Raw genomic sequence first — 23,615 nt, forward strand, 5'->3', positions numbered from 1 at the left:
CGTCTGATTTCTCCTACTCCTGCACTGATTAGAAGCACTTCACCTTGATATTAAACAGTGCAGGTTTCTTTTAGCAGTGCAGGGGTTAATCTGCTCAGTTCAGATCTCCTGGAAGCTTTCCTGCATTAAGGCTCTCAGCTGTTCACTGTTAGCCACTCCCATCTCCTATATAATCTGGTCCTGGCTAGCACTCATTGTCACAGAAAGCTCCATTCTGCATAGTTAGGAGATGGTGGTTTGCTGTAGATGTTTGAGAAGACGTTTGGTGGATTTATCTGAGACTGTTGTGAGGTTTTGGGTGTGTGATAATCCCCTTTCATTCTCCTACTTTGGTTTTACCCCATCCTCCACTCCCTGGTTCATTCCTCTGTTATATGTGTGAGTATATTTGTATGATTGGTGTTTTCCTTTATCCCTGTTCGTATTACCTTGTTAGTCTGGCTGGTGTATTACAGTACACTACTACTCCCCTCTCCCCTGGGTGGGGGAAGGGTACAAACGCAGGGAAAATTCAGGTGCTTAGGCAAGGTATGTGACCCTGGCATCTTCACCATCAGAAGTAATCCAGGGAACAGGGTGAACTAGGGCGCCCCTGGGGACAGAGAGTGGGCATGGTCCTTAACTCTTCTCAGTGGGTGTATTCTTAAAGATCACGCCCAGTTGGCTAAAAAAAGATTACATTTGAAGAGAGAGAAGAGGTGGCCATATCTCAGGACTGGAAAGGCGCAGGAGCAAAAGAAAAACATTACCGGATTCAGGAGAACAACAGCATTTACACCAGGTAAAATAAAATAAAATGATATATTTTCTAAGTTGACCACATCACCTGACCATATGTGTCCAGAAGACTTTTTTAAAGGTCCATGCACACTGTAAAGCAATGTGCAACGCATGCCGCCTTATATGAAAGCGTGGAACTATACGGTATATACAGTATTACTGAGCTGTAGACAGAGTGCCACAGTATAGTATCACCACTAGGCGCCATGTTCTCCACTCGGGCACTCTGTCACCATATAACACTGGAGGTACATCACAGGCCCATAGCAGTCTATGGGCGCCACATTATGGATCTATAGAACATGGTACATATAGTGCATGACCCCTTAATCCAGATTTTTTTTCCAAGTAATTTTACATGTGTTGAGTCTTCTATAAATAAAATGTGCAAAAAGTTCATATTTATACCGCTATCTAGCTTCTCAGCCCTATGCTAAATGCCGTATACAGATATCATACATTGGTCTAATATTCTCTTCTTCATCCTATTCCAACCACATGTTGACTTAAAGTCATGATCTTCTTACCCTGCGGCTTTAATATATGGGTTCCGTAAAAAACGGCATTATATTCTCGATGTAGTATGCTAATGGTGACAGGAGCTGAAACGCGTTGGTGACACTAATTTCCTTATCCAATATCACTTCCAGTCACAAAGGGCTTGTAATTAACGAGCCCACACATCACCCGCCTATCGTTCTCCACTTTGTAGATGAAACCCTTATGTCAGAATGGTCCTAATTAATTTTATGATAAAACAGAATTATTTTTTTTTTGCTCCCTTAATAATATGGTAGAAATGTCAGGACTCAAAATGCGTCGGTAGATAGACACTAATTTGGCGATATTTCCAGTGCGATGTCACTTATAGTAGCACTTAGTCAATCATGCTGGAAACTCCACAGGAAAGACATAATTGTCCAGAGGACTTGAAATGCGTTAGTGATCTTATTTTGGTTTATGCTCGGTGTGAGGTCACTTATTCTGTAGCCCACCATGAATCTACATTATCAGTACCAATAATGAGTCCTCTTTATTTCTTTATGCAAACTCAATATTAAACACATAATTTTTCAACGCATTTCAAGCCCCTGTACAATTTATTATCCCAGGTTTGTCACATATCGTTCTATTCCTAATTTTCTTCTGGGGAGGAAAGTAAAGTTATAATTGAAGTCTGTGACGTTTTACCCCAATATTTAATATCTGGGTACAAGAAAGATAGACTGTGTTCACTGCATAATATTGCAGAAATCTCTGTACTCGAAATGCGTTGGAAACCTTTGCTCTTATGCTCAGTGTGATATTTACAATCAATTTTTCTGTAAATCTGCGTTATCTGCCCAATAAGTCCATTCTATCCCTATGCTGAACAGTAAACTAATATATTTAACGCAGAATGGTTCTAACGCATTTCAAGCCACGTAAGAAATTTTTGATTCAGGTTCTGTCTAATATCGTTCTATTTCTATCTTTCTACAGGGGGATAAAAATAAAATCAGGATATAGGACTACAGTATTTTAAGATATGAGTGCAAGAAAGATAAACAGTGCCCACTATGTAATATGGCTAAAGTGTCAGGACTCAAAATGCGTTGGTACCCTTATTTTTGCGAAGAGTCGTGTCACTATAAATCTACATTATCAGTCTCAATGACTTTCCTACACTATCCCTCTGCTACAGAGCAAACATCATATTTAACACAGAATTGTCCCACGCATTTTAGGCCGCTAGAGAATTTCTTGGACTTGGACGTGAAATGCGTTAGTGGCCTTGTTTGTTCTTATGGTGACACCAAAATTGACAATATCTGTGGCAATAATGAGCCCACTTCATCCCTCTTCTCCATGGAAAACTCATATTGGTAGTACAAAATAGACCAACACGTTTCAAGCCACTAAAGAAGTAACTTAGGTTTATTTAATATCCTCCTAATCCTTCATATTTTACTCCAGGGGAGACAAGTAAAAACACAATTCATGTATAAGATATGTAGACATCATATTTCAATACACCAGGGCAAGAAAGATGGACACCATCCCCTTTGTCATACAGTAGAAGTGTCTGGACTCTAAACGCGTTGGTCGAACCATTTTATTTTGCTCAGCGTGATGTCATTTCCCAACGCTTATTCACTACACCATCATGAATCTACAATACACTATCAGTCCCTGTTCTTTCCCTCTGCTACACAGCAAACTCCATATTCAACACATAGTAGTCCTAACACGTTTCAAGACGTTGAATAGTCTATTCCTCCTATTTTTTTTCTACAGAGGAGGAAAATAAAATGAATCCTTCAAGTCTACAATATTTGGTTTCAATAGTTCAATATCTGAGGCAAGAAATATTAACTCTGTTCCCTGTGTAATTGTGACTCAAAACGCGTTAGTTGAACCAATTTTTGTCTCTGCTCTACTCAGTGAGATGTCCAATTTAATCTCTAGCCCACCATGAATCTACATTATCAGTGTAATATGGAAGTAATATATATAAGGCAGTCGAACAATCTGGACTTTAAACGCATTGGCTGAGCCAACTTTATCTTGCTCAGATGACCCTGGAGATCCCTGCTACCTCTACCTTTCTATGATTTTATGTAACCTCTGGGCACTTATTCTCTAGCCCATCATGAGTCTACAGTACATTATCCCTCCAAATGAGTCTGCTCATTTCCTCCACCTTCATAGAAAACTCTGTGTAATTGTCCCAACTCATTTCAAGACGCTGATGAATCTATTCCTCCTGTTTTACTACAAGGGAGGGAAACCAAATCATTATTCCAGTTTGCAGTATTAGTTTTTGATCTCTGGGGAGAAGAAATATGAACCCTATTTCCTATGTAATATTATGGAAGTCTGACCCGAAACGCGTTGGTGAACCAACTTCATTTTTTGGTCTGGTCAGTTGTTCAAAAGCCCACCATGAATCTACATTATCAGTGTAATATGTAAGTAATATATGATGTGGTAGAACAATCTGGACTTTAAACGCGTTGGTTGAACCAACTTTGTTTTGCTCAGATGACTCTAGAGATCCCTTCTACCTCTACCTCTCTGTGTCACCTCTGGGCCAGTCATGAGTCTAAAACTACATTATCCCTCCGAATGAGCCTGCCCTTTTCCTCCATCTTCATAGAATACTCCATATTAAACATGTAATTGTCCCAACACATTTCAAGACGTTGGAGAATCTATTCCTCCTATTTTCCTACAAGGAGGGGAAACAAAATCATTATTATTAGTCTTTAATTTCTGTGGATAAGAAATATGAACCCTATTTTCTATGTAATATGATAGAAGTTTGACCCGAAACGCGTTAGTGAACCAACTTCATTTTTTTGTCTGCTCAGTTGTTCAATAGCCCACCATGAAACTACATTATCAGTGTAATATGGAAGTAATATATATGATGTGGTAGATCTATCTGGACTTTAAACGCGTTGGTTGAACCAACTTTGTTTTGCTCAGATGACCCTGGAGATCTCTTCCAACTCTACCTTTCTATGATTCTATGTCACCTCTGGGCACTTATTCACTGGCCAGTCATGAGTCTAAAACTACATTATCCCTTCCTCCATCTTCATAGAATACTCCATAGTAAACATGTAATTGTCCCAACGCATTTCAAGACACTGGAGAATCTATTCCTCCTATTTTCCTACAAAGGAGGAAAAACAAATCAATATTATTAGTCTTTAATTTCTGAGGACAAGAAATAACAACCCTATTTCCTATGTAATAGAATGGAAGTTTGACCCGAAACGCGTTAGTGAACCAACTTCAGTTTTTTGCCTACTCAGTTGTTCACTAGCCCACCATGAATCTACATTATCACTGCCAGTAATAAACTCTCTCTATCCCTAGTCTCCAAAGAAAATTCCACACTGAAGACGGAAGGAACCGTAGAATTTATTTATGCAGGCGGTGTTCGAATATAATACTATTCCATCCATTTTACCCCCCGAGGGAAAAGTAAAATCATGATTCAAGTTTGTACTTTTTGACCCCGAGGTTTTAGCATCTAGATCCATTCTGTCTTCTCTACAACATGCGAGAGACTTCAGGACTCGAAATGCGTTAGTGACCCTAATTTGCTCTTATGCTCTGTACGATATCACTTCCAGTCACCGGCGTGCTGTGAATTTGTATTACCAACGTAGCTGCTTGTGATTAATGAGCCCACATATCACCCACCTCTTGCCCTCCGCTACGCGGCAGACTCCATATTGAAGACAGACTTGCCCCAATTAATTTCCAGGAAGCGGCAAGTGTATACATCTAAATATATCTATCTATGGCGTATCATGCTGGGTGTCAGAAGTTTGGAGAAAGTGATTGCTACTCCCCAGGCGATAGATGCAGAATATATTTTTTGTACAGTGATTGGTCCTTGTGAAGTGGCGTGCCCTGCAGGTTCGTGTTGTTAGCAGTCATCCAGTGTGTGTCGCGTTTCGCACTCTGCCATACAAGCAGTCAATGCATTTTCCGCAGTGGGGAATTGAGCCTCATTGATGTCAGACATTCTGGGAACAGTGAATTATACGCCTCTCATGCAAAGGTTAATTGACTGATGACTTGTAATGATTTTCCGAGTTCATAGACCCCTTACTCCAATCGAAATCTGAAAAATCTTTTTTTTCTGGGGTCCAGTTTGTCTGGTGGTCTAGGTACTGAAGAGGTTGATACCAGTTCCTTTGGTGGTGTAGAGTAGCGCCCAAATCTCATTTACTTATAGCAATGCAGGGGTCAATGTAAGACTACCTGGTGGTCTGGAACAGGAAAGCGGTTAGCGTTAGTAACCTTCGGTATGTAGATGAACAGGTTCATGTCAGCTTCCCTGGTGGTCTACTGTCATAAACAGGTTAATGTCAGCTTCCCTGGTGGTCTAGTGTGATTGTCAGGTTAATGTCAGCTACCCCGGTGCTCTAGTGTGGTTAGCAGGTTAATACCAGCTTCCCTGGTGGTCTAGTATGTTAACAGGTTAATATCAGCTTGCCTGGTGGTCTACTGTCATAAACAGGTTAATGTCAGCTTCCCTGTTGGTCTAGTGTGATAAACAGGTTAATGTCAGCTTGCCTGGTGCTCTATTGTGGTTAACAGGTTAATATCAGCTTGCCTGGTGGTCTAGTGTGGTTAGCAGGTTAATATCAGCTTCCCTGGTGGTCTACTGTCATAAACAGGTTAATGTCAGCTTGCCTGGTGGTCTAGTGTGGTTAGCAGGTTAATATCAGCTTCCCTGGTGGTCTAGTATGTTAACAGGTTAATATCAGCTTCCCTGGTGGTCTAGTGTGAAGAACAGGTACGATACTGTATGATAAAACATCCCTATAAGTTCACCACCGTACACTCACCATTTTATTGTATGCTCACCACTTCAACATTAGCTCACCACAGTGTACTATCCATTTCACAGAATGCTAACTGCCGTGCACTCTGTGCTTCTCTATAAGTTCTCCACTGTATGCTCAGTGCTCACCACTTCACAGTATGCTCACTACTGTGAGCTCACCAGTTTATTGTACGCTCACCTCGTCACAGTACGCTCACTGCTGTGCGCTCATCAGTTTATTGTACGCTCACCTCGTCACTGTACGCTCACTGCTGTGCGCTCACCAGTTTATTGTACGCTCACCTCGTCACTGTACGCTCACGGCTGTGCACTTATCAGTTTATTGTGCGCTCACCTCGTCACAGTACGCTCACTGCTGTGCGCTCATCAGTTTATTGTACGCTCACCTCGTCACTGTACGCTCACGGCTGTGCACTTATCAGTTTATTGTGCGCTCACCTCGCCTCAGTATACTCACTGCTGTGCACTCACCAGTTTAATGTACGCTCACCTCGTCACAGTATTCTCACTGCTGTACGCTCATCAGTTTATTGTACGTTCACCTCGTCACAGTATGCACACTGCGGTGCGCTCATCAGTTTACTGTACGCTCACCTTGTTACAGTATGCTCACTGCTGTGCGCTCATCAGTTTATTGTACGCTCACCTCGTCACTGTACGCTCACCTCTGAATAATTGCCATATCACTGTATGCTCACTGCGGTGCGCTCACCAGTTTATTGTACGCTCACCTCGTCACTGTATGCTCATTGCTGTGCGCTTACTAGTTTATTGTACGCTCACCTCGTCACAGTATGCTCACTGCGGTGCGCTCACCAGTTTATTGTACGCTCACCTCGTCACAGTATGCTCACTGCTGTGCACTCATCAGTTTATTGTACGCTCACCTCGTCACAGTATGCTCACTGCTGTGCGCTCACCAGTTTATTGTACGCTCACCTCGTTACATTATGCTCACTGCTGTATGCTCATCAGTTTATTGTACGCTCACCTCGTCACAGTACGCTCACTGCTGTGCGCTCACCAGTTTATTGTACGCTCACCTCGTCACAGTATGCTCAGTGCTGTGAGCTCACCAGTTTATTATACGCTCACCTTGTCACTGTATGGTCACTGCTGTGCGCTCATCAGTTTATTGTACGCTCACCTCTTTACAGTATGGTCACTGCGGTGCGCTCATCAGTTTATTGTACGCTCACCTCGTCACAGTATGCTCACTGCTGTGCGCTCACCAGTTTATTGTACGCTCACCTCGTCACAGTACGCTCACTGCTGTGCGCTCACCAGTTTATTGTACGCTCACCTCGTCACAGTACGCTCACTGCTGTGCGCTCACCAGTTTATTGTACGCTCACTTTGTTACATTATGCTCACTGCTGTGCGCTCACCAGTTTATTGTACGCTCACCTCTTCACAGTACGCTCACTGCTGTGCGCTCACCAGTTTATTGTACGCTCACCTTGTTACAGTATGCTCACTGCGGTGCGCTCACCAGTTTATTGTACGCTCACCTCATCACAATATGCTCACGTCTGTGCGCTCACCAGTTTATTGTACGCTCACCTCGTTACATTATGCTCACTGCTGTATGCTCATCAGTTTATTGTACGCTCACCTCGTCACAGTATGCTCACTGCGGTGTGCTCACCAGTTTATTGTACGCTCACCTCGTCACAGTACGCTCACTGCTGTGCGCTCACCAGTTTATTGTACGCTCACCTCTGAATAATTGCCATGTCGCTGTATGCTCACGACTATTCTATGTCCTCAGCCCTCCGTATCTACCAGTGTTTGATAATCCTCTGTGCATCGGCGCATTGGTAACTGTCCTAGATAATTCTATTTTCTTTCCACTTGAGGCTGAAGCAGCAGAATTCTCATCTTCTAATTCCAAGTGAAGGAACATTAAACCCGTCCATTCTGCTTTCTTAGTCCACAATAAAAGCCCCTGAGCAGATGGGATATCGAAATATCTCGTGTCACTTCCACCTTGGAAATTCGTCTCTGGAAACCTTTTGCTCGTCAATCCGCGATCTTCATTTTCCTCTTTTCGATCGTATAAATCGTCGCAGCCATCAGTTCGACTGTTCTTCTAAAGTGTTCCCATGGACCCAAGTTAAATAGACTTTGGGAACATCTGCTCGCACTTTCCGCCATTTTCCTACCCCCGCGTCCGGGGTATAAATAAATGATAAGGTGATTTAATTGTTCCTGCGTTCTTGGCGATCTCGCCGCTTGTTTATCTCCATCTCCAGTTTTTAAACAACAGATAAATAGTTTTTTGTGGTGAAGCGTCTCTTGTCGCCCTCTGGAGAGGAGCAATTAACCGCTTGCCGTTAGTTACAGATATATTTCTTCCTCTGATGAAGTGCCGACTCCATCTGCCGCGCATTACACAGCGCAACTCGTACCACGTAGCACGAGAATGTCATCCAAACATGAGAGCTGCTCAGTTACCTCTCGAAACTAGGTTGGCATGGCCAGAAAACCGCTGTAGCCGACCCTGCGAGGGAAAGGAACGTAGTAGGGCGCCGGCCTCATTAATATTCGTTGTTGAGACACTATGGAGGACAAATTGGGCACTAAGGATGCCAAGGAGGTAGCGTGACCTTGAAAGGGTGCGTAATACCTATGGGTTGGTTCGATATCCGGAAACGTCTTCATATGTAAGTTGAAGTCCTGCAAAATTAAAGGAATACAAATCAGTAAAGGAAAATACTCGAAATTTACAACATTTTTGTTGCCCATTTTATAGACTGCGAGGGAGCAGTGGCCATTAAGAACCTCGTGGGTTGAACTTGTTGGTCTCAGTATTATTGTTTGTGGGTGATCAGAACCATGGAGTTCCACCTCATCTTCGGAGATTGGGTTGATGGCCAATTCATTTTCATTTCTTTTGGGGTGAAAGTCCAGAAGGAAATAGGTTCCTTTTTGGGAAGGTTATAGGCAAAAACTATGGGAGGTCCATGCCCCTTGTGGGCGGGGCAAGTGTATGCTTTAAATACATGGTATACCTCAGAAAACAGTAAGGAAATAGGGAGAATGGAGAAGGGGTGTAATATCTCAAGGTCAGAAAAGAAACAGGCTCAAAATGTACAAAAATTTGACATTTTTGCCATTCCAAAAAAGTATTATTATTTATTACATTTTATAGACCGACTTTGTGGACTGCAAAGGAGGTTATCAACAGTGGCGATGGGAACCATTGGGCTTAGGTTTTTCCCATTAGGATTCTTTACTGGTAATTGGAGCCATGAAAGGGTCCCCCTCTTTATAAGGGTCTGGCATGATGGGCATTTAAATTTTCCTTCTGTAAAATGGGTCTCAAAATGTTTTGCATAGGGTTTTCTAATTATTTCTATGGGGCGTCTATCCCCTCGTGGGCGGTACTAATTTTCTATTGGTAGTGCAACTTCCATATGGCTATACTAGAAGCCATAAAGGAGGGGAAAATATGATAAATAATGTCCTAAAATCCATGATCAGGAAAGGAAAAATGTACTAACTTTAGCAAATTTCTACGTTTCATACTTTTGTGTACAAAAAAACATTATTAAAGCACACTATTATTTTTATGAAACAACCAATCCCTTCATGGGCAGGCCGAATTTTTCTTATGAATGCATGAATTGAGTGGTTCACCTCTCATATTATCTCTGTAGGGTGAAGGTCTATTTTACTTATTGTTTTGAGACCTCGAATTCCTCGTGGGTGGGGCCAATATTCATTATGAATTTATTGACTCAGTGGTGCACCTTTTATATAGAAATTGTACTAGGAAACACTAAAATACTCAACTCAGATTGGCCCCGTTGTTTTTCTCCTTAGATGATGAGAGCCACTGTGATGGTGAGAGGACTGGCTTGTTGGACATTGCATTGTTTTTCTTTCAAGGGACAAGTTTGGGAGCAAATAGATTCCAATACATTTGGGTGGGTTATATCCAAAATTGATTACAAAAGAGGAAAGATCTATTTTGTTACTGGTTTGAGTCCTCGAGTTCCTCGTGGGTGGGGCCAATTTTCAGTTTGAATTTATGAACTCAGTGGTGCACCTTACATATTGAAATTGTACTGGAAAAAACTAAGATACCCAACTCAGATTGGTCTTATCATGCCTCTCTATAGATGGTGAGAGCCTCTATGGAGTTCCCGTCTTAATAGAGGACTGGCTTAATGGGCATTGAATTGTTCTTTCCTTTAAGGGAAACATTTGGGAGCGAATAGATCCCAAGACATTTGAATGGGTTACATCCAAAAACGATTACAAAAGAAGAAAGTCTATTTGTTTATAGTTTTGAGACCTTCAGTTCCTCATGGGTGGGGCCAATTTCAAATTGAATTTATGAACTCAGTGGTCTACGTTCCATATTTACATTGTACTGGGAAACACTTAGATACTAAAAAGATAATGTTCCAGAGCCCATGATGCAATTCCACGAATTCAGACATATCCATGCATGGATCAATACGATCGTTGTGATGTTATCTATATATATAAGAGGCATCGTGATTACTCGCTAATCCCGCCCCTGCACAGTAGCTCCACCCCCCACCACATCACCACACATATTCCCGCCCCCACCACATTACCACACATAATCCCGCCCACCACCGCATCACCACACACAATCCCGCCCCCCCACCACATCACCACACATAATCCTGCCCCCCACCACATCACCACACATAATCCCGCCCCCCCACCACACCACCACACATAATCCCGCCCCCCACCACATCACCACACACAATCCCGCCCCCCCACCACATCACCACAAACAATCCCGCCCCCCACCACATCACCACACATAATCCCGCCCCCCACCACATCACCACACATAATTCCGCCCCCCCACCACACCACCACACATAATCCCACCCCCCCACCACATCACACACAATCCCGCCCCCCCACCACATCACCACACATAATCCGGCCATCCCACCGCATCACCACACACAATCCCGCCCCCCATCACCTCACCACACATAATCCCGCCCCCCCACCGCATCACCACATAATCCTGCCCCCCCACCGCATCACCACACACAATCCGGCCCCCCACCACATCACCACACATAATCCCGCCCCCCACCACATCACCACACATAATAACGCCCCCCCACCACATCACCACACGATAATCCTGCCCCCCACCACATCACCACACATAATCCCGCCCCCCACCGCATTACCACACATAATCCCGCCCCCACATTACCATACATAATCCCGCCCCCCACATTACCACAGATAATCCCGCCCCCCACCACATCACCACACTTAATCCCGCCCCCTTACATTACCACACGAGGCTCCATCCCCACACATTACCACACGAGGCTCCGTCCCCACACATTACCACACGAGGCTCTGTCCCCACACATTACCACACGAGGCTCCGTCCCCACACATTACCACACGAGGCTCTGTCCCCACACATTACCACACGAGGCTCCGTCCCCAAACATTACCACACGAGGCTCTGTCCCCACACATTACCACACGAGGCTCCGTCCCCACACATTACCACACGAGGCTCCGTCCCCACACATTACCACACGAGGCTCCGTCCCCGCACATTACCACACGAGGCTCCGTCCCCAAACATTACCACACGAGGCTCTGTCCCCACACATTACCACACGAGGCTCCGTCCCCACACATTACCACACGAGGCTCCGTCCCCACACATTACCACACGAGGCTCCGTCCCCAAACATTACCACACGAGGCTCTGTCCCCACACATTACCACACGAGGCTCCGTCCCCACACATTACCACACGAGGCTCCGTCCCCACACATTACCACACGAGGCTCCGTCCCCGCACATTACCACACGAGGCTCCTGAGCGTGCCGAGTGTTAGCTGGCTGGAAACAGCTAGTCTTACCATAGAATCAGATTTCGGTGCTGGAATCATGTCCATTGTAGTAAGGTTCTGGAGGCCTCCAAAATTGCCAAGCTTTTCGTATTTCCGCCATTTAGCGCGACGGTTCTGAAACCAAATCTTATGAAATAAAATATATATATTTTAAAAAATTATTGATGAAAAATTTTAAAAAACGTTAATTTTTTAAAGCTACAGCGCTCCCTTTTAAATATAATTCTGCTTCTAATGGGTAAAACATGGAGACCTGGTGGCTCCAGAATGTACGGGGGATTAGACCACTCGGTGTTGGTGGACACATACAGTATGCGCAGTCACTAGCTTTTTCCTTACTTGTCAGGGAAGCAGCAGAGCCTCTACATTAGTATAGCAGGGGAGAAGGGCAGATATTTTCAGCTGCCAGATGGGGAAGGAGACTGATTCTGAATAGAAACGGGATAAAAGGGGATGCATAGTATACAGAGGGCATCTACAGAATACTCTTCCTCCCGAACAGTCTTCCAAGCTATAATAATTGAGGTACCTGGACTCGTGTTTCGGGAAGTTTAATCTTTGAGGCCAGCTTGTCTCTTGTCTGAACATCGGGGTAATGTGTCACATGGAAGATCCTCTCCAGCTCCTGGAGTTGCTCCATGCTGAAAGCGGTTCTGATCCGTCTTTTGTTCTTGCGTTCACCTTCATAACAAATCATAATTTATATGGAAATGTAAATCCAGGACACACACAAGTACATGACTGCTGTGAGATATGGTGATACTAGGTGGAAGTGAAACATCGCAGCACAGAGTATTTCAGGAGAGACGTATAATGAGCACCACAGATAATAAATAGCATAACATAGTAATAATCTGATAGAATAGATACTGTACATAACAGTTACTTACTGTGAGGGCTGGCCTGCATAGAATCACTCATCTCATCATCACCTTCCTGATGGGAAAAGTCTTCATGTCTGATGTCCGAATGAAAATCTGAACCTAAGGAAATAGAGAAACATAAATATTACTACCGAAAAGTCTACGTGTAAAATTACTGCTCACCAAAGGAATCTCATAGTATTATAGCAGTTATATTCTTGTACATAGGGGCAGTATTATAGTAGTTATATTCTTGTACATAGGGGCAGTATTATAGTAGTTATATTCTTGTACATAGGAGCAGTATTATAGTAGTTATATTCTTGTACATGGGGCAGTATTATAGTAGTTATATTCTTGTACATAGGGGGCAGTATTATAGTAGTTATATTCTTGTACATAGGAGCAGTATTATAGTAGTTATATTCTTGTACATGGGGCAGTATTATAGTAGTTATATTCTTGTACATAGGGGGCAGTATTATAGTAGTTACATTCTTGTACATAGGGGCAGTATTATAGTAGTTATATTCTTGTACATGGGGCAGTATTATAGTAGTTATATTCTTGTATATAGGAGCAGTATTATAGTAGTTATATTCTTGTACATAGGGGGCAGTATTATAGTAGTTATATTCTTGTACATGGGGCAGTATTATAGTAGTTATATTCTTGTACATAGGGGGCAGTATTATAGTAGTTATATTCTTGTACATAGGGGCAGTATTATAGTAGTTATATTCTTGTACATAGGGGCAGTATTATAGTAGTTATATTCTTGTACATAGGAGCAGTATTATAGTAGTTATATTCTTGTACATAGGAGCAGTATTATAGTAGTTATATTCTTGTACATAGGAGCAGTATTATAGTAGTTATATTCTTGTACATAGGAGCAGTATTATAGTAGTTATATTCTTGTACATAGGGGGCAGTATTATAGTAGTTATATTCTTGTACATAGGAGCAGTATTATAGTAGTTATATTCTTGTACATAGGGGCAGTATTATAGTAGTTATATTCTTGTACATGGGGCAGTATTATAGTAGTTATATTCTTGTACATAGGGGGCAGTATTATAGTAGTTATATTCTTGTACATAGGGGTAGTATTATAGTAGTTATATTCTTGTACATAGGGGCAGTATTATAGTAGTTATATTCTTGTACATAGGGGCAGTATTATAGTAGTTATATTCTTGTACATAGGAGCAGTATTATAGTAGTTATATTCTTGTACATTGGGGCAGTATTATAGTAGTTATATTCTTGTACATAGGAGCAGTATTATAGTAGTTATATTCTTGTACATTGGGGCAGTATTATATTAGTTATATTCCTGTTCATAGGGGCAGTATTATAGTAGTTATATTCTTGTACATAGGAGCAGTATTATAGAAGTTATATTCTTGTACATAGGAGCAGTATTATAGTAGTTATATTCTTGTACATTGGGGCAGTATTATAGTAGTTATATTCCTGTTCATAGGGGCAGTATTATAGTAGTTATATTCTTGTACATAGGAGCAGTATTATAGTAGTTATATTCTTGTACATAGGGGCAGTATTATAGTAGTTATATTCTTGTACATAGGGGCAGTATTATAGTAGTTATATTCTTGTACATAGGGGCAGTATTATAGTAGTTATATTCTTGTACATAGGAGCAATATTATAGTAGTTATATTCTTGTACATAGGAGCAGTATTATAGTAGTTATATTCTTGTACATTGGGGCAGTATTATAGTAGTTATATTCCTGTTCATAGGGGCAGTATTATAGTAGTTATATTCTTGTACATTGGGGGAGTATTATAGTAGTTATATTCCTGTTCATAGGGGCAGTATTATAGTAGTTATATTCTTGTACATAGGGGCAGTATTATAGTAGTTATATTCTTGTACATAGGAGCAGTATTATAGTAGTTATATTCTTGTACATAGGAGCAGTATTATAGTAGTTATATTCTTGTACATAGGGGCAGTATTATAGTAGTTATATTCTTGTACATAGGAGCAGTATTATAGTAGTTATATTCTTGTACATAGGGGCAGTATTATAGTAGTTATATTCTTGTACATAGGGGCAGTATTATAGTAGTTATATTCTTGTACATAGGGGCAGTATTATAGTAGTTATATTCTTGTACATAGGAGCAATATTATAGTAGTTATATTCTTGTACATAGGAGCAGTATTATAGTAGTTATATTCTTGTACATTGGGGCAGTATTATAGTAGTTATATTCCTGTTCATAGGGGCAGTATTATAGTAGTTATATTCTTGTACATTGGGGGAGTATTATAGTAGTTATATTCCTGTTCATAGGGGCAGTATTATAGTAGTTATATTCTTGTACATAGGGGCAGTATTATAGTAGTTATATTCTTGTACATAGGAGCAGTATTATAGTAGTTATATTCTTGTACATAGGAGCAGTATTATAGTAGTTATATTCTTGTACATAGGGGCAGTATTATAGTAGTTATATTCTTGTACATAGGAGCAGTATTATAGTAGTTATATTCTTGTACATTGGAGCAGTATTATAGTAGTTATATTCTTGTACATAGGAGCAGTATTATAGTAGTTATATTCTTGTACATAGGGGCAGTATTATAGTAGTTATATTCTTGTACATAGGGGACAGTATTATATTAGTTATATTCTTGTACATAGGGGCAGTATTATAGTAGTTATATTCTTGCACATAGGAGCAGTATTATAGTAGTTATATTATAGTACATAGGGGGCAGTATTATAGTAGTTATATTCTTGTACATTGGAACAGTATTATAGTAGTTATATTCTTGTACATAGGGGCAGTATTATAGTAGTTATATTCTTGTACATAGGAGCAGTATTATAGTAGTTATATTCTTGTTTAAAGGGGCAGTATTATAGTAGTTATATTCTTGTACATAGGAGCAGTATTATAGTAGTTATATTCTTGTACATAGGGGCAGTATTATAGTAGTTATATTCTTGTACATAGGGGACAGTATTATAGTAGTTATATTCTTGTACATAGGGGCAGTATTATAGTAGTTATATTCTTGTACATAGGAGCAGTATTATAGTAGTTATATTCTTGTACATAGGAGCAGTATTATAGTAGTTATATTCTTGTACATAGGGGCAGTATTATAGTAGTTATATTCTTGTACATAGGGGCAGTATTATAGTAGTTATATTCTTGTACATAGGAGCAGTATTATAGTGGTTATTTTCTTGTACATAGGGACAGTATTATAGTGGTCATTTTCTTGTACATAGGGGGCAGCACTTTCCAGTAACACGGTGAAGAGGAGGCATGCTGGAGAACTTTACTCTGTAGTCCATAGTTTTTAGTACTGGGAATTACCATCCCGTATGACTTGACATTAGAAGGATTAGTATTTCCGTCACATATATAACTTGCGCATATTAATATAATGATAAATCTTCGGATCCTCCTGCGGTGGGTGAGCGCCATCAGATATTGCGTTGAGCCCAGACAGCCATAACTCAGCGCTCTCCTGAAATCGCTCATATTGGAAATGTAAGAGTTTAATAGAAGTCATTAATTCCCCGGATTCTTCTTTTTTTTGCTTCTTCACAAAACTCTTGTTTAAGTTTTTTAGGAAACTTATGGAGTATTACCTTATCAGGATGGGCCGAAGAGTCTTTAATTCATCATCGGGTCCCCTATTTACATACGGACGCCCCTTTAAAATGTTCCTTCTTTTAATATTTTTTTTTTTGTTCCATAATGAAAATTGCCACCCAGTCACCTAGTGAAGATTACTCCACATTACTGATGGGATTTAAGTTCCTCGCTGAGCGAAAAATGGGAATGTGGCGCTCGCCCTCTGAAGTTGTAAATGGGTTCGGCATAAAACTTTGTTAAAGGGCAACGAGCGTGAAGAATCACATCACACGCCGTAGTCTGCGGTGTAAATGTTGTCACGGACGTTTAACGCGTGACATTTCCAGTGTGCTGTCAGAAAAAAAAAAAAAGGCGACATCCCGAGGGAAGACACGGCATTTCTGTCCTGAAATACTCTGTGCTGCTGGGGTACTCACCAGTGGTAATTTGTAGACAATACATGGGGTGCAGTGTTTTTGGCATTACATGGCGGTATTTTGTCGGTTGTGTTTGGAAATATTACGTCAGCTCTGAGGAACAACCAAACACTGCAACAAAGGGTGAGGTTGTGAAAGACGGCTTTGTGTCACTGGTCGTAAACCGTGACAAAAATAAGAACAGCAAGGTAGTTATACTGCATCGGCAAGGGGTCTCCCAGGCAAGGATTTCGATATAGACTGGGAGGTATCAAAATGCGCGGTTCAATATATATTGTACCAAGAAATGGGCCAGGTTGAGGATTGAAGACTCCAAGGAAACTTAGTGCAGGAGATGAAGGACACATCAGGTTACTTCCCTACAAAATTGTTCAATATCCAGCAGTGGCATCAACTCAGAACTGGCAGCAACGAGTGGGACTCAGCTACATCCATCTACTGTTCAGAGACATTTGGCCAGAAGTGGTCTTCAGTTCACCTGCTTAACCCTATTGCACAGTACTGTTTGCGGTAGTATTATATTGGCACGATCTGGCAGAATTATGTAGCTTGAGTAGGTCGGCAATATCATGGTAATATATAGTGTTGTGGAGTGGGCTGCATATGGTAGTGTTATGTAGGCACTATATAGTGGTATTACATGGGCTGTTATAGAAGTATTTTGTACACTCTTACTGGGAATACTAATGTATCTGGACTGGTTATTACGGATTATTATTGTAGTGCTTTTATATGGGAACTACATGGCAGTGGTGTTATGTAGATACTAGCATTGCACTTTACAACGTCATGATGTGAGCTGAATGTGGCGGTATTGTCTTGGCACCATATGGTGGTATTATGTGGGTTGTCTATGGCTATATTACATAGGTTCTTACTAACAGATGTAATGTATTTGGATACTACAGATCATACTATTATGTGAGTTGTATATAGCAGTATTATGTTAGCAATGTGTCTGGGCTGTACATAGCAGTACAATCTTGGTACCAAATACGATATGTAGACTGCATAACTGTAGTATTATCTTGGCGCTGCTGGTATTATATCAGGTTTATATGGCAATAACATCCTGACGCTATATTTGTGTACTATGTGGGGTGTATCATCTTGGCACAAGATAGTTGTGTTTTTTTTCACTGTATAAGGCAGTATTATGTGGATTATTTATAGAAGTATCATGTTGGCTCTATATGGTGGTATTATGTCCGCTATATAGACAGTATTATTTTGCCACTGTATGGCTGCACTACAGTGCCTTGCGATAGTATTCGGCCCCCTGGAACTTTTAAACCTTTTCCCACATATCATGCTCCAAACATAAAGATACCAAATGTAAATTTTTGTGGAACACAATTGTGAAGTTGAACGAAATTTATTGGTTATTTTACATTTTTGTGGAAATTCAAAAACTGAAAAGTGGGGCGTGCAATATTATTCGGCCCCTTTACTTTCAGTGCAGAAGTTCATTGTGGATCTCTGAATGATCCAATGTTGTCCTAAATGCCTAATGATGATAAATAGAATCCACCTGTGTGTAATCAAGTCTCCGTATAAATGCACCTGCTCTGTGATAGTCTCAGGGTTCTGTTTGAAGCACAGAGAGCATCATTGAGACCAAGGAACACAACAGGCAGGTCCGTGATACTGTTGTGGAGAAGTTTAAAGCCGGATTTGGATACAAAATTATTTCCAAAACTTTAAACATCCCAAGCAGCACTGTGCAAGCGATCATATTAAAATAGAAGGAGCATCATAGCACTGCAAATCTAACAAGACCCGGCCGTCCCTCTAAACTTTCATCTCAAACCAGGAGAAGACTGTTCAGAGATGCAGCCAAGAGGCCCATGATCACTCTGGATGAACTGCAGAGATCTACAGCTGAGGTGGGACAGTCTGTCCATAGGACAACAATCAGCCGGACACTGCACAAATCTGGCCTTTATGGAAGAGTGGCAAGAAGAAAGCCATTTCTCAAAGATATTCATAAAAAGTGTTGTATAAAGTTTGCAACAAGCCACCTGGGAGACACCAAACATGTGGAAGAAGGTGCTCTGGTCAGATGAAACCAAAATCCAACTTCTTGGCAACAATGCCAAACGATATGTTTGGCGAAAAGGCAACACAGCTCATCACCCTGAACACACCATCCCCACTGTCATACATAGTGGTGGCAGCATCATGGTTTGGGCCTGCTTTTCTTCAGCAGGGACAGGGAAGATGGTTAAAATTGATGGGAAGATGGATGGAGCCAAATACAGGACCATTCATGAAGAAAACCTGTTGGAGGCTGCAAAAGACCTGAGACTGGGACGGAGATTTGTCTTCCAACAAGACAATGATCCCAAACATAAAGCAAAATCTACACTGGAATGGTTCACAAATAAACGTATCCAGGTGTTAGAATGGCCAAGTCAGAGTCCAGACCTCAATCCAATCGAGAATCTGTGGAAAGAGCTGAAAACTGCTGTTCACAAACGATCTCCATCCAACCTCACTGAGCTCGAGCTGTTTGCCAAGGAAGAACGGGCGAGAATTTCAGTCTCTCCATGTACAAAACTGATAGAGACATATCCCAAGTGACTTGTAATCGCAGCAAAAGGAGGCGCAACAAAGTATTAAGTTACAGGGGCCGAATAATATTGCACGCCCCACTTTTCAGTTTTTGAATTTCCACAAAAATGTAAAATAACCAATAAATTTCATTCGACTTCACAATTGTGTTCCACTTGTTGATTCTTCACCAAAAATTTACATTTGGTATCTTTATGTTTGAAGCATGATATGTGGGAAAAGGTTGAAAAGTTCCAGGGAGCCGAATAGTTTCGCAAGGCACTGTATGTGGTCTGTATATAGCAGTGTCATGTTGGCACTATAAGGTGGTATTATTTGGGTTGTTTATGGCAAAACCATCCTGGTACTATTTGTTAGTATTCTCTTGGCACTATATAACCGTATTATGTAGGCTGTATATGGCAATATCATCTTGGTACTATTAGGTAGTATAACTTAGATTTGTATGTGACCTTTATGTGGCAATACAATCCTGGCACTATTTAGGAGTAGTGTGTGAGTTTTATATGGCAGTATCATGTTGGCACCACATAGTGGTAGTATGTGAGCTGTATATGGCAGTATCATGTTGGCACTACATAGTGGTAGTATGTGAGCTGTATATGGCAGTATCATGTTGGCACTACATAGTGGTAGTATGTGAGCTGTATATGGCAGTATCATGTTGGCACTACATAGTGGTAGTATGTGAGCTGTATATGGCAGTATCATGTTGGCACTACATAGTGGTAGTATGTGAGCTGTATATGGCAGTATCATGTTGGCACTACATAGTGGTAGTATGTGAGCTGTATATGGCAGTATCATGTTGGCACTACATAGTGGTAGTATGTGAGCTGTATATGGCAGTATCATGTTGGCACTACATAGTGGTAGTATGTGAGCTGTATATGGCAGTATCATGTTGGCACTACATAGTGGTAGTATGTGAGCTGTATATGGCAGTATCATGTTGGCACTACATAGTGGTAGTATGTGAGCTGTATATGGCAGTATCATGTTGGCACTACATAGTGGTAGTATGTGAGCTGTATATGGCAGTATCATGTTGGCACTACATAGTGGTAGTATGTGAGCTGTGTATGGCAGTATCATGTTGGCACTACATAGTGGTAGTATGTGAGCTGTATATGGCAGTATCTTGTTGGCACTACATAGTGGTAGTATGTGAGCTGTATATGGCAGTATCATGTTGGCACTACATAGTGGTAGTATGTGAGCTGTATATGGCAGTATCATGTTGGCACTACATAGTGGTAATATGTGAGCTGTATACGGCAATATCATCTTGGTATTATTAGGTAGTATTTAGGGCTGCAGCATTTTCATAGCATTTAAAGGTGCTATTATATGGGCTCTATATGGCAATACCATCCTGGTAATACTGTGTGGCTTGTACATGGCAGTATCATCTGGTCATTATATGGCGGTATTATGTAGGCTTTATATGACAATACAATGCAGGCACTGTTGGATAGTTTTGCGCTGTAAATAGCAGTATCATCTGGGCACTACATAGTAGTAACATCTTGGAACTAAATGGTGGTATTATATGGGCTGTATGTAGCAATATCATCCTGGCACTATTTGGCTGTATTATGTGGGTGTATATGGCAGTGTCATCTGGGCAGTACATGGCCGTAACACGTAGGCTGTACACAACGTTATCATCATGGCACTATAAGGTGGTATTATGGGTGTTGTATATGGCTGCAGCATCTCGGCGCTGTATTGCAGTGTTTATAACGAATTCTATATACATATAGCAGAGCTGAGTTTGTCAGTGCAAAAAGAGCAACTCTGAGTGTTAATGTGGCGTACCGCGCACCCCGTAATTCGGATCAGGTGTCGGACCACCACGGACAAGACATATCCTATTGTAGCAGAGCTATATTTGCACATTGTTCTATCATCACACCAAATAACCCGCTCAGCTCTGCTACGTCATCGCCTCCTTTCGGACATACAGACGCTTACCGGCAGGCGATTCCTGAGGATCCTTTTTTGAGGAATATTCCCGGTTTGTGTTTTCCATGGAGGCAGAAGACGGTTTCTTCAATATCTCTTCTATGGAGTAGGATAAATACGGTTTTGGCGATGTCCGGCAGGGCGTCATCGAGCCGGGATCCATGGCTGTGAGCGCCGGACACCAGGTCTGTACAAGGTCTGACCGGCTATCATAAGCTTCCTATGGAGAATAGATGCTCAACCTCCGGAGGCTGCAGCTAAAGCCGAGGAAACTTCACCGTATCTCCCGAGGCATAGTCCGGCCGATATCAGTAGGGTTAGTCTTACAGGTGACATCCTCAGTCTTGGAGGAACACACCCTGCTCACCCGGAATTACGCCAAAAGTGACACCCGACGCCTGGGATTGGCCGCGGGGCCCAGATTAGTCCCATCGAGATAATATAATGTCCACCTACGGGGCGTCATCCATTCGTTACACAGTACTCCATCCACAGTCCATGGAAGACAGTGCTTTTACAGCTAACGTCATCTATTGTTCTCTGTTATCAGCCATGGTAATAACAAAAGTGACAATTCCCTGTCCCCCATTTATGTCACATATCCCCAGTGGTGAGACTGATATCATATGCCCCTCTTATTATGCTCCTGCACTATTATAAGCTGGCAGGTCCCGGATTCTCCATGTCTCCGGTACAGACCGATCTCCACCTTCTTTGCTCAGAGCTCAGTCCTCCTATTACTGAGTAACCAGATTACAGGTAGCCATCACTTTAACCCCTTCTGTAATCGGTGGTCAGCGGCAGCTCGACGCACGTGTGACCTGGTGGGCAGTGGGATTACCTGCTTCATATTGTGCCATCACTGTCCTCTGCCCAAGGCCGACAATGGACGGTGCCCACAAGTGTCAATGTCACTGTCCTGTACCCCGAGTGTCAGTGTCATTATCCTGTACCCCCAGTGTCAGTGTCATTATCCTGTACCCCGAGTGTCAGTGTCATTATCCTGTACCCCCAGTGTCATTATCCTGTACCCCCAGTGTCATTATCCTGTACCCCCAGTGTCAGCATCATTATCCTGTACCCCCAGTGTCAGTGTCATTATCCTGTACCCCCAATGTCAGTGTCATTATCCTGTACCCCGAGGGTCAGTGTCATTATCCTGTACCCCCAGTGTCAGTGTCATTATCCTGTACCCCCAGTGTCAGTGCCATTATCCTGTACCCCCAGTGTCAGTGTCATTATCCTGTACCCCGAGGGTCATTATCCTGTACCCCCAGTGTCAGTGTCATTATCCTGTACCCCGAGTGTCAGTGTCATTATCCTGTACCCCGAGTGTCAGTGTCATTATCCTGCACCCCGAGTGTCAGTGTCATTATCCTGTACCCCCAGTGTCAGCGTCATTATCCTGTTCCCCGAGTGTCAGTGTCATTATCCTGTACCCCGAGTGTCAGTGTCATTATCCTGCACCCCGAGTGTCAGTGTCATTATCCTGTACCCCCAGTGTCAGAGTCATTATCCTGTACCCCCAGTGTCAGTGTCATTATCCTGTACCCCGAGTGTCAGTGTCATTATCCTGTACCCCCAGTGTCAGTGTCATTATCCTGTACCCCCAGTGTCAGTGTCATTATCCTGTACCCCGAGTGTCAGTGTCATTATCCTGTACCCCCAGTGTCAGTGTCATTATCCTGTACCCCCAGTGTCAGTGTCATTATCCTGTTCCCCGAGTGTCAGTGTCATTATCCTGTACCCCCAGTGTCAGTGTCATTATCCTGTACCCCCAGTGTCAGTGTCATTATCCTGTACCCCGAGTGTCAGTGTCATTATCCTGTACCCCGAGTGTCAGTGTCATTATCCTGTACCCCCAGTGTCAGTGTCATTATCCTGTACCCCGAGTGTCAGTGTCATTATCCTGTACCCCGAGTGTCAGTGTCATTATCCTGTACCCCCAGTGTCAGTGTCATTATCCTGTACCTCCAGTGTCAGTGTCATTATCCTGTACCCCCAGTGTCAGTGTCATTATCCTGTACCCCGAATGTCAGTGTCATTATCCTGTACCCCGAGTGTCAGTGTCATTATCCTGTACCCCGAATGTCAGTGTCATTATCCTGTACCCCCAGTGTCAG

General features: G+C 42.1%; 1 protein-coding gene across 2 annotated transcripts; it reads right to left on the reverse strand.

The window, feature by feature from the left end:
- Window positions 1-2,680: 2,680 nt before the first annotated feature.
- On the reverse strand, window positions 2,681-21,820 carry ISX (intestine specific homeobox). 2 transcript variants are annotated; one of them, XM_077266797.1, is made up of 6 exons: window positions 21,502-21,820; window positions 12,912-13,004; window positions 12,551-12,702; window positions 12,031-12,147; window positions 7,853-8,812; window positions 2,681-5,552 (listed from the first exon to the last, which is right to left on the reverse strand). In XM_077266797.1, exons 1-5 carry the CDS (start codon window positions 21,653-21,655, stop codon window positions 8,600-8,602), a joined length of 729 nt encoding a protein of 242 aa, XP_077122912.1. In that variant the 5' UTR covers window positions 21,656-21,820; the 3' UTR covers window positions 2,681-5,552; window positions 7,853-8,599. The 2 variants fall into 2 exon arrangements, with proteins under 2 accessions (XP_077122912.1, XP_077122911.1); XM_077266796.1 differs by lacking the exon at window positions 2,681-5,552 and adding an exon at window positions 6,469-7,176 and having other exon boundaries at window positions 7,333-8,812.
- Window positions 21,821-23,615: the final 1,795 nt, after the last annotated feature.

The sequence above is a fragment of the Ranitomeya variabilis genome, chromosome 5 (assembly GCF_051348905.1).
Source record: "Ranitomeya variabilis isolate aRanVar5 chromosome 5, aRanVar5.hap1, whole genome shotgun sequence".
Taxonomy (NCBI): Eukaryota; Metazoa; Chordata; class Amphibia; order Anura; family Dendrobatidae; genus Ranitomeya; species Ranitomeya variabilis.

Bases quoted from the DNA above. Each gene is read 5' to 3' on its own strand.
- ISX (XM_077266797.1), bottom strand. From the start codon at position 21,655: ATGGATCCCGGCTCGATGACGCCCTGCCGGACATCGCCAAAACCGTAT. The intron at 13,005-21,501 runs GTAAGCGTCTGT...CTATTTCCTTAG, and splicing joins TCCTCAGGAATCGCCTGCCG to GTTCAGATTTTCATTCGGAC. The intron at 12,703-12,911 runs GTAAGTAACTGT...TTTGTTATGAAG, and splicing joins TATGCAGGCCAGCCCTCACA to GTGAACGCAAGAACAAAAGA.